This window comes from Podarcis raffonei, chromosome 4, assembly GCF_027172205.1.
Source record: "Podarcis raffonei isolate rPodRaf1 chromosome 4, rPodRaf1.pri, whole genome shotgun sequence".
Classification (NCBI taxonomy): Eukaryota; Metazoa; Chordata; class Lepidosauria; order Squamata; family Lacertidae; genus Podarcis; species Podarcis raffonei.
In genome coordinates, this window is record NC_070605.1 from 29,049,507 (window position 1) to 29,062,859 (window position 13,353).

Consider the following 13,353-nt stretch of genomic DNA (forward strand, 5'->3'; position numbering starts at 1 on the left):
CATTGAGTTGGAGGCTAAAGTGTCACCAGCTAAGGAGCCATACCATGTCCCTGACTCTTGAGCTTGATGCTGGTGATGGGGGGGGGGCCACGAACCTTGAGGCTAGGAGATTGGAGCCCACTGAAGCTGATGCCACAACACCAGGGCCAGTAGAAACAGAGCCAGGACGTTCAAGAATGGCTTCCCCCAGGGCTCAAGGAACTAAGCCCCCCCCCCATATGACCTTGCCATTCCAATGGCTCAGGAGGCGTGCTAAGCCTAACCTCCCATTCTAATAACCCATTAATTACAGGGAATGAATGGAAGTGGGGAGTACAAAGGGGAAACACTTCATTATACCTGTTTTCTTGTAACACAAATACCAAAGTAATATGTGTGGATATTCTGAGAAGCTGATGATTGTGGTGTGGCGCTGACTTAATGCTGTGCATTCATAGTCTATTATTTCTGTACTACACCAGGCTGTCTAATGCTTGGTTGTTTTGGTTGTTTGAATCTTTCAAACTTAAGTACTTTGTGTGGGTTTTTATATATATGTAAATATATGTTTGTTTTACATGTACAGGAACCACTTCAAGCAGTAATACGGTAGTAGCTGGCCAAGATAGTTTTCCTGACATTGAAGATAACAGAATGGTGAAAGAAACAGATGAAAGGTTTGTAGTCTGCTGAATCAAAACCTGTTTGTCTGTCTGTCTCTTTCTCAAACATGAATTCCCTGAACTAGAAAGGCTGGATTATCCAGCTGGAGTATTTCACAGTACATCTGTTGAGGTCTATCAGGCAACTGATGCAAACTGCATATTCATAAATTTAAAATGTAATTCCTTCTAATACCAAATTTGGGTGGTCTGATACCTATCTGTTTGGCAATGAAATTGGCCACACATAAGACAGAAATCATATTTGCTCATAAGTTAAATGGGGGGGGGGATTGGCTTTTGGTAACGTCAGCTCAGTGTTACTTCTGAATACAAGATTTCAGCTGATTGACTAAAATATTTTTTTTCCATTACGTACACCTGGTAACAAATAGACACCACAGTGATTAGAACAGTGTAATTTAGACAGTATGTATAGATTGACCTAGATGGAGTTATCAACAGAAGAGACAGCATAAAGAACTGCCGAATAAATCATTTTGCTTCTGGACAACACGCACTTCCTTTTCCTTACAAAAACGTGTAGCAGTATTGTTTAAATTGGAAATTTCAAAAGCATGGCATAAACATTCAGAACAACATTTATTTCTCTTTGATCCAGCATTTGCCTGCCCGTTTCTTCAAGTGTGCATAAATAAATTACAGACCTACCAAGCGCTCTGCACAAAAACTTGCTAGAAATTATTTGAGAGTGCAAAAGCAGGGTTACATGTTACACTGTTTCTCTTTTTGATCCCACTACTGAAGTCCAATCAGAAGATTAGAGAAACATTTGTCATAATTCTTTGGTAATGTGTCCTGTATCAGCAAAATGTCTTAGTGATACAGTTCTTCAAATATCTTTTAACACACCTGGGGGTTTAGAATTTTCTGTTGCATTACTTTTCACCCAAATTCCCTCAAAGTAAGCCAGTTATTCAGAGAAGGTTGATTGTCGGTTTGATCTTTTGAGAACCTTCAGAATAATCCCTCTTGAGCCCAGATTATGATTTTGGCATTTTCTTTCATTCTTTCCAAGGTTCAGCAATGTGATCAGAGCACATAATCGACTGGAGTCAAGATACAGCAATAGCTCTGGAGGATCTTACGATGATGACAAAAGTATGACTTGACATTTGTTTACATTGCATTTTGTGAGTGATGTGGCATGATCCAGTCAAGGCTGTCTTCAAGCCCCCCTGGTTTCAACAGAATAATTAAGCATGTGCTTAAATACCTCCCATTGAAATCAAGGGGACTAAATTTTTTGAAATTTGGCAGGATTGTGCAAAGTTTGTAGTTCTTTGGGTAGTTGAATCTCTGTGATCAGGATCCTTCATTGCTTAAAAAAAAAGCCAAAAAGAATTGTACTTCAAGTGGTATAATGTAATTTGCATTCTTAGTACTTGTGCCATACCTGCGTTAAGGTTTGTTAAACATCACCATTGATTTGGCATAGCCATAAACACTTTCTGTGTACCAGTTTTCAGAAAACATTATGGCCACAAGGAAGCAAGACAAATCAACAAACAAAAAATGAAATACCCCAGCAACACAGAGCTGTCCATACCTTGGTTTTTGAACAACTTAGTTCATGAACAACTCGGAACTCGAACGTTGCAAACCCGGAAGTAGGTGTTCCGGTTTGTAAACTTTGCCTCGGAAGCCGAACGTCTGGCATGGCTTCCAATTGGCTGCAGGACGCTCCTGCAGCCAATCAGAGGATGCGCCTTGGTTTCCGAATGTTTCGGAAGTCGGATTGACTTCCGGAACGCATTCTGTGCGAAACCCAAGGCACGACTGTATCTCAATATAAAAGGCCAAAGGCATGTGTTTGGTTTGCATTGTCTGCACTGAAATATCCAAAGTCGGAACACCACCAGGTTCCCTACATAATAAGTTATCATAATACGTTACTCTGCAGATGATCCTGTGTCTCCATACACAAGTTGGCTACTGAATATCGTGGAGACCAAACAGCCGCAGCCCTTGCCGATGCCATTTAATGGAGGGTGCTGGGCACCTCTTGTTGACTACCTCCCAGAAACCATTACACCACGAGGGCCACTTCATAGGTAAGGTGTATGTTAACATTACCTGTCTTACGAAACAGTTTGCCTCCACTGTCTCCTAACTGTACATTATTACATCTGAACAGTCCTAAAAACATTTCTGACATGTTCTGCATTAGAAACCATCTTTATCTTGCTGTAAGAGAAATGTAGCGTGTCACTTTTCCCAACAAAAGTGAAATAGGTGCATGAATATTGTGTTGGGAGAATTAATTTGTGATTCTGCTTTAAGATTCAGACAGATGATGAAGAACCCAATTTAAAAAGCAGGATCTGTACTCCCTGCACCCCCACCCTCCAGCCTAATGCATTCCTGTCACATTCTGTGTGCTTTTCTTATATCGAAATTACCTTCTTATATAATCTACACTGACAGGCATAATTTCATTTTGATTTCGAGGCTAAATGTAGACATCGTGACTTGTTATCACATTAATTACATTTTTTAAAGCAGAAAGCTTCTGACATTGTGTCAGAAACTTGTTTGCCTCCCCCATGCCAGAGCTGATGTGGGTCGAGGTCATGGCAGGGCAGAGGACTGAAGCCCTGGCATTTCTCAGCAGGGTTTCACGTGCTAGTTATCGGGGTGAACCTATAAGAAATACATGCTCCCAAAAGTTCACATGCCAAGGTAACATGAATAACATAACACTAGAACTCGTGAACATACAGTGAAGCTGAATGTTGGAAGATTAAACTAGTCCAGAATGCTGCTGCCAGACTGGTGACTGGGAGTGGCCGCTGGGACCATATAACACTGGTCCTAAAAGATCCACACTGGTTCCCAGTACATTTCCGAGCATAATTCAAATTGTTGGTGCTGACCTTTAAAGCCCTAAACAGCTTTGGCCTTGCTGGATCCAAAGCCCTGCAGTCTGCTAACAAGGCCCTACAGACTCAAAGGTAGCAAAAGAATGAATGAAACCCTCCCCCTTTCTGTCCTGGTTGGCTTGAGTGACAGGGCTTCAGACATGGTGATGGAACCACTGCTCCCTAGCCAAGTTTTGGATTGTTGTCAGTGTGTCAAGTTTCAGAATAAATACATCCATTTGCTTCATCTTTAAAACCACCCCTCACTGAAGAGGCCATGATGGTTTACAGTACCTGGTTAAAGCAATAAAAATATTATTAAACTACATAACCATCACATTTGAAAGAATACAACTAATCAAACCAGATCAATGCAGCAGGCCGCATAATTACCATGACCTTGAATGCTTCTATATACTGGTTCTATAGAACATTCTTCTATATGCCTCTACTATTTCACCTCATTAGTACAGTGTGTGTTAATGTTCAGTGCCTCCATGCAACCAAGTACATTGTGTTTATTTTATCCACCATTGCTTAGGTGACCGTATTGCGCCTCAGATAACTCCTGGTACTCTCTGATCAGCTATTGTGTGATTGTTGCCATTTCCCCCTCATTTGCCTTTGTAGGTTTTGAACTGGTTCATCTTCTTTTTCCTCTCAGGTGCAATATTGCTGTCATCTTCATGACCGAGATGGTTGTAGATCACAGTGTAAGAGAAGATTGGGCCCTTCACCTCCCATTATTATTGCACGCTCTCTTCTTAGGTAAGAAGCAAGAACTGAAGTTGAATTTGAGTTCCTAATGCAGATGACGCTCCATATTACATGGTCTCCCTCCACCTTCATTCATTTGCAGGCTTTTGTTTCAGTATTCTCATTTTTATCAGAGGCTAATCCCAGAAATGCTTGTTTGGGGTTTTGTAAGCTCTGCCCAAGCTACTCTATTCCCTCCGACTTTTTGCTCTATAACTTTATGAAAAGCAGCAGTTTACATGGTAAACTCAAGAGAAGTATTGTTTCTTCCCTGCCCCTGAAGCTGATTTGATATTTTATTCGTCATAGAAGTACAAAATGTATGAATGTAAAATTTTTAAATGACTCTGAAGGAAGTTCAACTGATGAGTCCTAGTGGTGGACTGTGAACTGTCCCAAGATCTTATTCCACTTGTGCAGTGGGGCTTGCCCCCCTCTTCTCCCTACTCGCCCCCCCCCCCCCGGTGGCTCTGTAGGAGAAGAAATTTCCAGAAACAGAAACTAAGATAAGGGGAAACTAGAAAGAGTACCCAATTTGAGGGTCTGCATTTGGCTTAATGATACATGCATAATGATATCACGTCACTCAGAAGAATGGCCGGAGTACTGTTGAAACAAGTAGTGTTTCGAGTCCAGTCCCAAGAGCAATTGCAACTGTAGAGCAAGGCAAACTGGAAAATATACTATATATATGAAGAAGAAGCAATCAGAGTGCCAGGGAAGTAGCAGCATCAAACAGTAGCAGACTGCTACTTTATGCTGGAATCTTTGTTCTCCCATGGCTCCAAACAGTCAGGAATGATGCAAATAATCTCAGAAATAATTTAGGAAAAGAATTGAAAAAAGATACTTGCAAAAGTACAGCATATCACTCTAGAACAGGTGTGGGGGAACCTGTGGCCATCCAGATGCTCCTGAACCCCTACTCCCATCGGCCCCAGCAACCATGGCCAGTAGACAGGTAGAGTGCAAGTCACAATTCAGCAACATCTGGAGGGCCAAAGGTCCCCCACACCTGTTCTAGAACAACTATTTGGCTCATGAGTGGGCGATGATGCTTTTCCATGGTTCTAGTCCTACTTGGATGGCTCTAGCAGGTAGCCCTTGGCTTCCTTGTGTTCTAGAGAGTTCAACCTTATATACCCCATGCTCTAACAACAGATGTGGGAAACCTTTTTCAGCCCAAGGGCCACATTCTCTTCTGGGCAATCTTCAGGGGGCCGCATGCCAGTGGTGGGTAGGGCAACAGCAAACAGAGCAACAAATGTGAATGTTCGCTTTATACACACTGGCACGCAACCTCTGTCTTCCATCCAGGCAAGCCAGAAGCATTATCTAAGTTCAAGGGCACATTCCAGCCAGCCAAAAACACATAAAGAGACTACAAAGCAGGTCTGCTTAGGGGCAAGGTTAGGGAGGAGGATGTGGGCTAGACAGAGAGATCTGGAGGATTGCATTTCGTCCTTGAGCCTGAGATTCTCCAGCCCTGATATACATGAAACCTCCTGAGTGGGCTCATCCAGGATTTTGGAGTGCCTTTCTATAACCTGGCTTCAATAACCAAGGCTCCCAATAGCTCATGCTGTATTAGTACTTCTGTTAAAAATAATGTATGTGCATATTTAAAACCTTCTGTTTGAGAAATCAAGGGCAGCTTTATAGTCAATCAAAAAGTTTTTTTAATTGATTATCTAACAGATTAAATGGTGCAAGCCTGGCTTTCACAGGTACTAAATTCAAACAAGATATTTGAAGAGGAAGCACACCCTGTATTTTGTCTGTTTTTGTACTAAAGGCATGTGGATCGTTTGCTATATCTGGAACTTGTTAACTTGTTTAAACTTTATATTCAGTGATTGCCATTAACTGCTTTCCCTTAGGCCTTGACCATTACCGCCCTGAAGTCTTTGAGCATAGTAAAAAGCTGCTTCTCCATCTTTTGATTGCTCTGTCATGCAACAGCAATTTTCAAGCCATTGCCTCAGTGCTTCTCCAGACCAGAGAGATGAATGAAACAAAGACTCTCACAGTACAATCAGCATACTTGCCTGAATATTTCTATACAGGTAACAACAAGCAATTGATAGAGTATATATCTGCTTTGTTTTGACTTGTTCCTAGTGTACTCCTATGGTGCTCTTTCTGTGTTAGCAATACATTTGTTCAACACTCAGTTTGGTTACACTGGTACAATGCCCTATATACTGTATAGGGCATTATTATACCAGTGTATCCCAAATTGGGTGTTGAACAAATAATGGAATATTCTTTTCTGGTTGTAATCTGCTGAGTAAGTGTCCTGTCTAAATGCCTTAAAATAAATAGAGCTTATGAGAGACTGTTGTTTCCTCCAGACTGCACTCAAGGGGACTTTTAGATTGTTTGATTCTGCACATCTAAGGGCAATTCCACACATGTGCATAAAAAGAAAGAAAGAAAGAAAGAAAGAAAGAAAGAAAGAAAGAAAGAAAGGCTTGAGGCATCATGCTTTCTTCTGCTATGTGTGTAACCTCTGAACAAGAAGTGGAGCTCAAGAGTCAGCCTCAAGTTCAGGTGCCAAACTCCGTAAGGCATGCAACCTCTAAGCAACGTCTCACAAGTAGGACCTAATTGCATGACTCAATCTGTCTCTTTTTATGGTGGACAATTCACCTGGGAAAGAGAGAGAAAGCACAGGAGCCCAAGGATTGCTTCTGTGTCCTAATGTGCCCCGTACCTTTAGAAGGAATAACAAGGTAAAATGACTACACATACATTCGCTGGGTGCTTATCTGTGACTTATTACTGTCCTGTCACTAGTCGTAGCAGAGGCTCTTTTAACTAAAATAGATAAAGTCACGCTGAAGAGAACAGGCAGATAAGTATCTCAACATGCAGTATGGAATAACAAACAAGTGCAATGCTTCACTGTCTCTGAGAGCATGAATAAAAATGTATCTGCTTTTTTTTAATTAATAGTTTTTTATTGGACTTTCAAAAAGGAAACAGATGCAGTCAAATGATACAGACAAAATCAGTAAAGCTACCTTGGGGCAGTGGAAGGGAAAGAGAGCTCGGATTGAGAAAGGAGCACACAGGATTGTTTTTAGTCTGCAAACGGTTATTTTAAAAATGCTTCTGGGGAAAAAATCAATGGCATGTGAACTCTGCTCGTTGAATGCAAGGGGAACTGAACTTTGTGAACTCTAAAAAGAGGAGGAATTGTAATTTGACATGTTTATCTCCTCACCTTTGCTAATCAGTTGCTTCGGTGCATAGCTAGAGCAAATGAAGACTGATAGCCTTCGTGGGTTTTTTATCAAATACCTCTCAGACAGAATGTAGGCAAACACTACCTAAGATTCCGACTTGCAGCATTCAAGGCAGTTTGTCAAGCACTGTTGTGCACAAATAATACATTTTTATATTTTACCTTTCCTTTTCCTTGGGGGAAAAGGTTCCTTTTTTTTTTTTTTTTTTAAAGATTTTTATTGGAGTTTTACAGAAAAGAAAGATAAAAGTTCACAGAATAAAAAAACCCTAAATTACAGAAAAAAGAGAGAAACACCAAAAATACAAAAAGAAAGCACCACTAATTAAGAAAAATTAAATTTAAACATAAAAAAGTTAAAACCAATCCATTTTTCAAATAACCTCAATTTCATATGCTTATGTTCTTGACCTCCTCCCGCCTCCCCCCTTTTGTATTCCCATTCAAATATTTAGTTCAGCAAATTCTTACCCTTTTTCAAATGTTAAACTTTATACCATAACATTTACTATATCCATATTTTCAAGCATATCAATACCTATTTTTTTGCATAATCTTATTAACTTTTATCACTAATTACCACTTATTGCCAATCCAAGCACAGTTTTAGCATTCATTAATTTTATAATATTTCTGAAGATAGTCTTTGAATTTCTTCCAGTCTTCTTCCACCAACTCTTCTCCCAGGTCTCGGATTCTGCCAGTCATTTCCGCCAGTTCCATATACTCTATCAACTTCATCTGCCACTCTTCCAGGGTGGGTAGCTCTTGTGTCTTCCAATACTTTGCGATGAGAATTCTTGCCGCTGTTGTTGCGTACATAAAGAAATTTCTGTCTTTCTTTGGCACCAATTGGCCCACCATGCCCAAGAGAAAGGCCTCTGGCTTCTTAAGGAATGTATATTTAAATATTTTTTTCATTTCATTATATATCATCTCCCAGAAAGCCTTAATCTTTGGGCATGTCCACCAAAGATGAAAGAATGTTCCTTCACATTCTTTACACTTCCAACATTTATTGTCAGGCAAGTGGTAGATTTTTGCAAGCTTGACTGGTGTCATGTACCACCTGTATATCATTTTCATAATATTCTCTCTTAGGGCATTACATGCCGTAAATTTCATACCTGTGGTCCACAACCATTCCCAGTCAGCAAACATAATGTTATGACCAACATCTTGTGCCCATTTAATCATAGCAGATTTAACTGTTTCATCCTGCGTATTCCATTTTAGCAGCAAGTTATACATTCTTGAGAGTGTTTTAGTTTTGGATTCTAACAACTCAGTTTCCAATTTAGATTTTTCCACCTGGAAGCCTATTTTTTTATCCAAGTTATAGACTTCTCTTATTTGAAAATAGTGCAGCCAATCTCGCACCTTATCTTTTAATTTCTCAAAACTCTGCAGTTTCAGTTTATCTCCTTCTTGTTCCAATATTTCCCAATATTTCGGCCATTTGGCCTCCATATTGGACTTTTTCAATGCCTTTGCTTCCATTGGTGACAGCCACCTTGGGGTTTTATTCTCCAGTAAGTCTTTATATCTTAACCAGACATTTAACAATGCTTTCCTGACAATATGGTTTTTAAATGCCTTATGAGCTTTAACCTTGTCGTACCACAAATATGCATGCCACCCAAAAACATTATTAAAACCTTCTAAATCCAAAATGTCTGTGTTTTCAAGAAGCAGCCATTCTTTCAGCCAGCAAAATGCGGCCGATTCATAATAAAGTTTCAGGTCTGGCAGGGCAAAACCACCTCTTTCTTTAACATCAGTTAATATTTTAAATTTTATTCTGGGCTTCTTGCCCTGCCAGACAAATCTAGAAATATCTCTCTGCCACTTCTTGAAACAGTCCATCTTGTCCAAAATTTGCAAAGATTGAAACAGAAATAACATCCTTGGCAATACATTCATTTTTATAGCCGCAATTCTACCCAACAAGGAAAGCTTCAAGTTTAACCATATCTCTAGATCTTTCTTCACTTCTAACCAACATTTCTCATAGTTATCTTTAAATAAGTTTAGGTTCTTAGCTGTCATATTAACCCCCAAATATTTAACTTTCTTTACTATTGTTAGGCCTGTCTCCTTCTGAAACCTATCTTTCTCAATCGGTGTTAAATTTTTCTCAAGAACTTTGGTTTTAGACTTATTCAACTTAAAACCAGCCATCTTTCCAAATTCTTGAATCACTTCCAAAACTCTTTTCGAACTAGATTCTGGCTCCTGTAATGTTAGAACTAAATCGTCTGCAAATGCTTTCAGTTTATATTGCTTAGCTCCGACCTGAATGCCTTTTATCAAACGGTCCCTTCTAATCATATTCAATAATACCTCCAGGACAGTGATGAATAACAATGGGGAAATTGGGCAGCCTTGTCGTGTGCCTTTCTCTATCTTAAATCCCTCTGTCACCATATTATTCACAATTAATTTAGCCTTTTGTTCTGAATAAATTGCACTTATACCGTTTTCAAACCCTTGGCCCACCCCCATCCCCTGAAGATTTTTCTTCATAAAATTCCAAGAAATATTGTCAAAGGCTTTCTCCGCATCTATAAAAATTAAAACTGCTTTAGTGTTTATATTCACTTGCAGCTTCTCCAAAATGTTAATTATATTCCTCGTATTGTCCGACAAGTGTCTACCCGGGAGAAAGCCAGCTTGGTCCTTATGGATCTCTTCCAATAGTACTTTCTTTAATCTATTTGCCAAAATGTCCGCAAATATTTTGTAATCCACATTAAGAAGGGATATGGGGCGGTAGTTCTTAAGTTGCGTCTTTTCAGACTCAGTTTTTGGTATAAGTGTAATATATGCTTCCTGCCACGACTCCGGCGCCTTTTTCCCCTCTAATATCTCATTGCACACCTCCGTTAGTGGTCGAATTAGCCAATCTTTCAAAACTCTGTAGTATTTGGAGGTTAAACCGTCTGGTCCTGGAGATTTGCCCAGCTGCATATTCCGAATGGCGCCCTCCACTTCCTGTTCTGTAATTTTGTCACTCAACATTATCCTCTTTTCTTGAGAAATTTTTTGTAGTCCATTTTTCCTCAGAAATTGGTCTAACTCAACCTCTTTCTGTGGCCCTTGTGTATAAAGTTGTTTGAAAAATCTCTGGAAGCAGTTTCTAATTTCCAATGGGTTCTGTATAATCTTTCCATTTACCTCCAAACTTGTAATAGTATTTAATTTCTGTCTTTTCTTCATCTGCCATGCAAGCAGTTTCCCACATTTGTTAGCCGATTCGAAAGACTTTTGTCTCATCTGTTTAATTTTCCATTCCACTTCCTGGTTTATCATTCTCATATATTGTACTTGATATAACTTAATTTCCCTCAGAATTTCTTGGGATTTTGGTTTCGCTCTTAATCTCTTCTCTCCTTCTTTTATTTTTTCCAAGATTTTATCTTTTTTCTCATTTTGGATTCTCTTCTTTATTGCATTCTGTTGAATCAGAAACCCTCTCATGACCGCTTTACCTGCGTCCCAGATTGTTCTTTTTTCCACCATAGTGTTTAAATTTATCTCAAAATAATCTTTCAATGTTTTTTGGGCCTTCTTAATCACCTCCTGGTCTCTAAACAGGGCATCATTCATCCTCCATCTGAAGGAGCCGATTAGCGTTAGTTTCATCTCCATCTTTACTGCATTATGGTCGGAGCAAGTTTTGGGGCAGATATCCACTTTTCGAATCTTAGGTGCCAGTCCTCTAGTTATCCATATTTGATCGATTCTTGTCCATGTCATGTTGGCTTCAGAGAAGAATGTTCCCTCTCTTCCAAGGGGGTTCTTAGTTCTCCAAGTGTCAATCAGATCCATATTGTCAGTCAATTCAAAAAATGTTTTTGGTAGTCTTCCATCTTTAGTTACCACCTGTCTTTGCGACTTATCCATATTAGTAGATACCACTCCATTCATATCTCCCATCAAAATGATGTTATAGTCCATATAGTCCAACAATGTCTCATGCAATTTCTTAAAAAATTCAGATTTCCCCTCATTTGGTGCATATACTCCTAGAATCAGATATTTTTCACCTTGTAGTTGAATCTCAATTGCGATAAACCTTCCTTGTTCATCTGGAAAAGGTTCCTTTTGGCCATTGGCCATGCTTGCTGGGGCTGATAGTTGTTGTATTTTGGCAACATCTGGAGGGCTGAAGGTTCCTCATACCTGCTGTGATTGGCTCAGTGAATCTGTACATAGGGAAGGGGCAGGTGTGTCCATCCCCCTTCTCTCTGCTATGCAGCTTCCAGGGTTCCCTGGCTGGCATTCAGGGCAACTATGGGTTAATACCCTGCCAAGGACAGGCAGGGACATATTCCTTCGTCCCTCCTGCTGTTTATGTATTCCACATCAATCCTTGCATCCTGATATGACAGAGACTGTACCTATAGCTCAGGTATAATTTTGAAGAACTACAGACCAAGGGTGGCATATGTCAGCAGTAGTCAGCAGCTGGAAATCCTTTTGAAGGAAAGGTCCAAATCTAGCATTGACACCGGAGGAGCAGGCTGTGTCCTTCCAGCTTCTCCTCATGATGTGTGATGTTTCCACCCACAAATTCCTCCTATTCTGAATTTCAGTCCGTATAAACTTTTGCCTGTGCTCCTTTCTCCACCGTGGCCTGTAGCACATGGCTAAGGAAGGCTCTTCCTATGACTCTCTTCTCATTGTAAACAGGATCAAATTCATAGACATGCTTGGATTATGAGGCCGAAGCTTGCATTTTTTGCTCAACCTTTTCAGAACCAGGGCTTGGGGCTTTGACACTTGTGTAATGGGAGGAAGAAATGTTATCCAGATAAGGGGACAATTCCATCAAGTGATGCCTCAGTGCATTTAACCTTCAGCCAAGCACATTTTAAGTGCGGACTATGTGGGGACCTAGCAGCAGAAATTGTGCTCAGTTAACTCCTTCCATAGTCCTGCTGTCGGGCTACCCAGACCTAAGATACGGTCTGGCTAAGCATACTTCCCAACCGAGGTTTGTACTTTGCCTTCCCTAGACAAACAATGATGAGTAGGGAGCCAGGAACAAACCTTGGCTACAGCTCATGATTTGTCTGGAGCAAGACAAGCCATGAGCCCAGGGTCAGACTTAATGCCAGCCAAACTGAACCATGGCTTAGGTCCTCATAGTGCAGCAGCAAGAGAAGAGCACAGTGGTTACAATTTGAGTTTGGCTTACTTGCACACTTGAGCCATTGTGGCTTGAAGAATTTCACACAAAACTTATATAAATGGACTCACAGCTGTCCATGGAGGCACAGGTCAATTCTGTGTCCAGGACAGCTGTCTACCAGATCCATCTGGTATGCAGGCTGAGACCCTACCTGCCTGCAGACTGTCTCACCAGAGTGGTGCACTGTTATCTCCTGCTTTGGACTACTGCAATGCGTTCTACATGGGGCTACCTTTGAAGGTGACCCAGAAACTACAACTAATCCAGAATGCGGCAGCTAGACTGGTGACTGGGAGTGGCTGCCAAGACCATATAACACTGGTCCTGAAAGACCTACATGGGCTCCCAGTACATTTCCAAGCACAATTCAAAGACCTTTAAAGGTCTAAATGGCCTCAGCCCAGTATACCTGAAGGAGCGTCTCAACCCCCATTGTTCAGCCTGGACACTGAGGTCCAGCTCCGAGGCGGTTCCCTCACTGTGTGAGGTGAGGGCCTTCTTGGTAGTGGCACCCACCCTGTGGAACGCCCACCCATCAGATGTCAAGGAAATAAACAACTATATGACATTTAGAAGATATCTGAAGGCAGCCCTGTTTAGGGAAGTTTTTAATGTTTGATGTTTTAT

General features: G+C 40.6%; 1 protein-coding gene across 1 annotated transcript in view; it reads left to right on the plus strand.

Annotated features, from left to right (window-relative positions):
* FRY (FRY microtubule binding protein) overlaps positions 1 to 13,353 on the plus strand; it is a 151,384-nt gene that overhangs the window by 85,770 nt on the left and 52,261 nt on the right. The window contains exons 35-39 of the mRNA XM_053386021.1: positions 566 to 656; positions 1,681 to 1,763; positions 2,566 to 2,716; positions 4,188 to 4,291; positions 6,160 to 6,345. Coding sequence (XP_053241996.1) covers positions 566 to 656; positions 1,681 to 1,763; positions 2,566 to 2,716; positions 4,188 to 4,291; positions 6,160 to 6,345 — 615 coding nt within the window. The remainder of the gene's footprint in view (positions 1 to 565; positions 657 to 1,680; positions 1,764 to 2,565; positions 2,717 to 4,187; positions 4,292 to 6,159; positions 6,346 to 13,353) is intronic.